Source organism: Hipposideros armiger, unplaced genomic scaffold (genome assembly GCF_001890085.2).
Source record: "Hipposideros armiger isolate ML-2016 unplaced genomic scaffold, ASM189008v1 scaffold_910, whole genome shotgun sequence".
NCBI lineage: Eukaryota > Metazoa > Chordata > Mammalia > Chiroptera > Hipposideridae > Hipposideros > Hipposideros armiger.
The window spans coordinates 589539-591005 of record NW_017732260.1 but is presented as its reverse complement, the minus strand read 5'-3'; the positions used below and the strand labels follow the sequence as shown (position 1 = coordinate 591005).

Here is a 1467-nt window from a genome sequence, read left to right as displayed (position 1 = left end):
CTGGAACTGTTAAAGTGTACAAATAAACTTGGGAACAGACACAGCTGTGACGTAAAGGCAGCATTCCTAAAAGCCAGTGGCTGAGTTAAGGGTGGTCCATTTTGTAAGTGATGGATGGAGCCCTTCACCAGGTAGGCAAGACAGGACTGCTGGGTTTTGCACCTGATCTCACCACCTAATTAGCTTCTTATACACCCTGAGCCCATGTCCTCTCTGAAAAGACGCCCCATGCACCTCAGGGAACTGTTGTGAGGCTCTGAGATGATGGTGATGAAAGTGAGCTGAGAGATGCAAAGGACCATACCTGTGGGAAGGGATTACCTATAAAACCTGAGACAGGCCCCTAGACCAATCCTTGTAAAAAAACGTTACAAGCATTTGCCTTTCTAGGCCTGCATGACTATGTGTTTCAGGAGAAGCAGCTGGAGGTCTGTTAACAGTGATTTTTTTAAAAGCCCTTAATGGTGGTTATCTGTGTGGTGCCCCCATCCTGAGGTCCCACGGTCCTGAAGGCCCAGCACCTCCGGTTACATGGCTGTGCACCTCCTGGGGGCACTCAGGTCAGCATTTGCTTTCTTCCTGATGCTTTCTGCAAAAGACAAGATTCCTGTTGCCTCATGTTGCCTGAGATCTGTCTCACAGGACTGGTTTTTAGGTTTTAATTGTCTGCCAGAATTTGTGCTAAAAGAAGAAGCAACAATAATATTTAAGAACATTTTGGAAAAATAAAAAGTCATACCCAATTTCTTTACTCTGGAATGACTCTGTTTTCCTACCTTGCCTGTGGCAGCTGTGAAATAGCCACCATGCCAGAGGCTTTCCTTTTTGCCCTTAATAGGATGCTATCAATGTTTTTCCTTGTTACCATGGGACTAATGTAGCCTTCGTTACTATTGGTGACTGCCTAATACCCCATTCTGTGGCATTTCGTAAAGCACCATGCCGGTGGACATTATGATATTTAAGGCTTTGTCATCATGGGCTGACCTTGTTTTTAAAGAGGGATTAGTACTAGAACGTTGTTTGTTGTTTTTTTTTTAGCTGAGCCATCCTGCCACCTGTTGGCAGCTCAGCTGCAGCTGAGCTTGGGCCGGGACTTGAGCCGCTGTTGCTCAGAGCTCAAACTCTTGAGTGAGCTCTTAACCAACTGAGCCACTCGGCCGGCCCAGTACTAGAACCTTTTATCCCACTTGCCTGATGGTTCCATAAGATGCCCTGAATTCCAAATCAGGCTTTTGGGAGTGGCAAAAATTTTTTTTTTCATTTACAAAACCCATTTATTGCATTGTTTTTGTTTAATAGCTAGGATTCAAAGGTTGGGGTGGCCTCAGAAATTTTATTTGACCAGATATGACTGGTTCAACTCATATTAAGCCAGTTCTGGCCCATATATCTTAATGTTTGTAAAAAGGACCTCTGCAGGCTGTTCCAGCCTTATTCCAAACTGTGTGTGGTGGCGGGGGGCGG

The 1467-nt window shown here is 45.2% G+C and overlaps 1 protein-coding gene across 5 annotated transcripts in view; it reads right to left on the bottom strand.

Annotated features, from left to right (window-relative positions):
• Positions 1-6: 6 nt before the first annotated feature.
• The window catches only part of ANKDD1A (ankyrin repeat and death domain containing 1A), a 43639-nt gene continuing 42178 nt past the window's right edge, over positions 7-1467 (bottom strand). For all 5 annotated transcript variants that reach the window (XM_019630414.1, XM_019630411.1, XM_019630410.1 and 2 more), the window contains one exon: positions 7-589. Coding sequence is in view for 4 of the 5 variants with exons in the window: in XM_019630411.1 (XP_019485956.1) it covers positions 528-589 (62 nt within the window). In the remaining variant the exon portion in view is untranslated. The remainder of the gene's footprint in view (positions 590-1467) is intronic.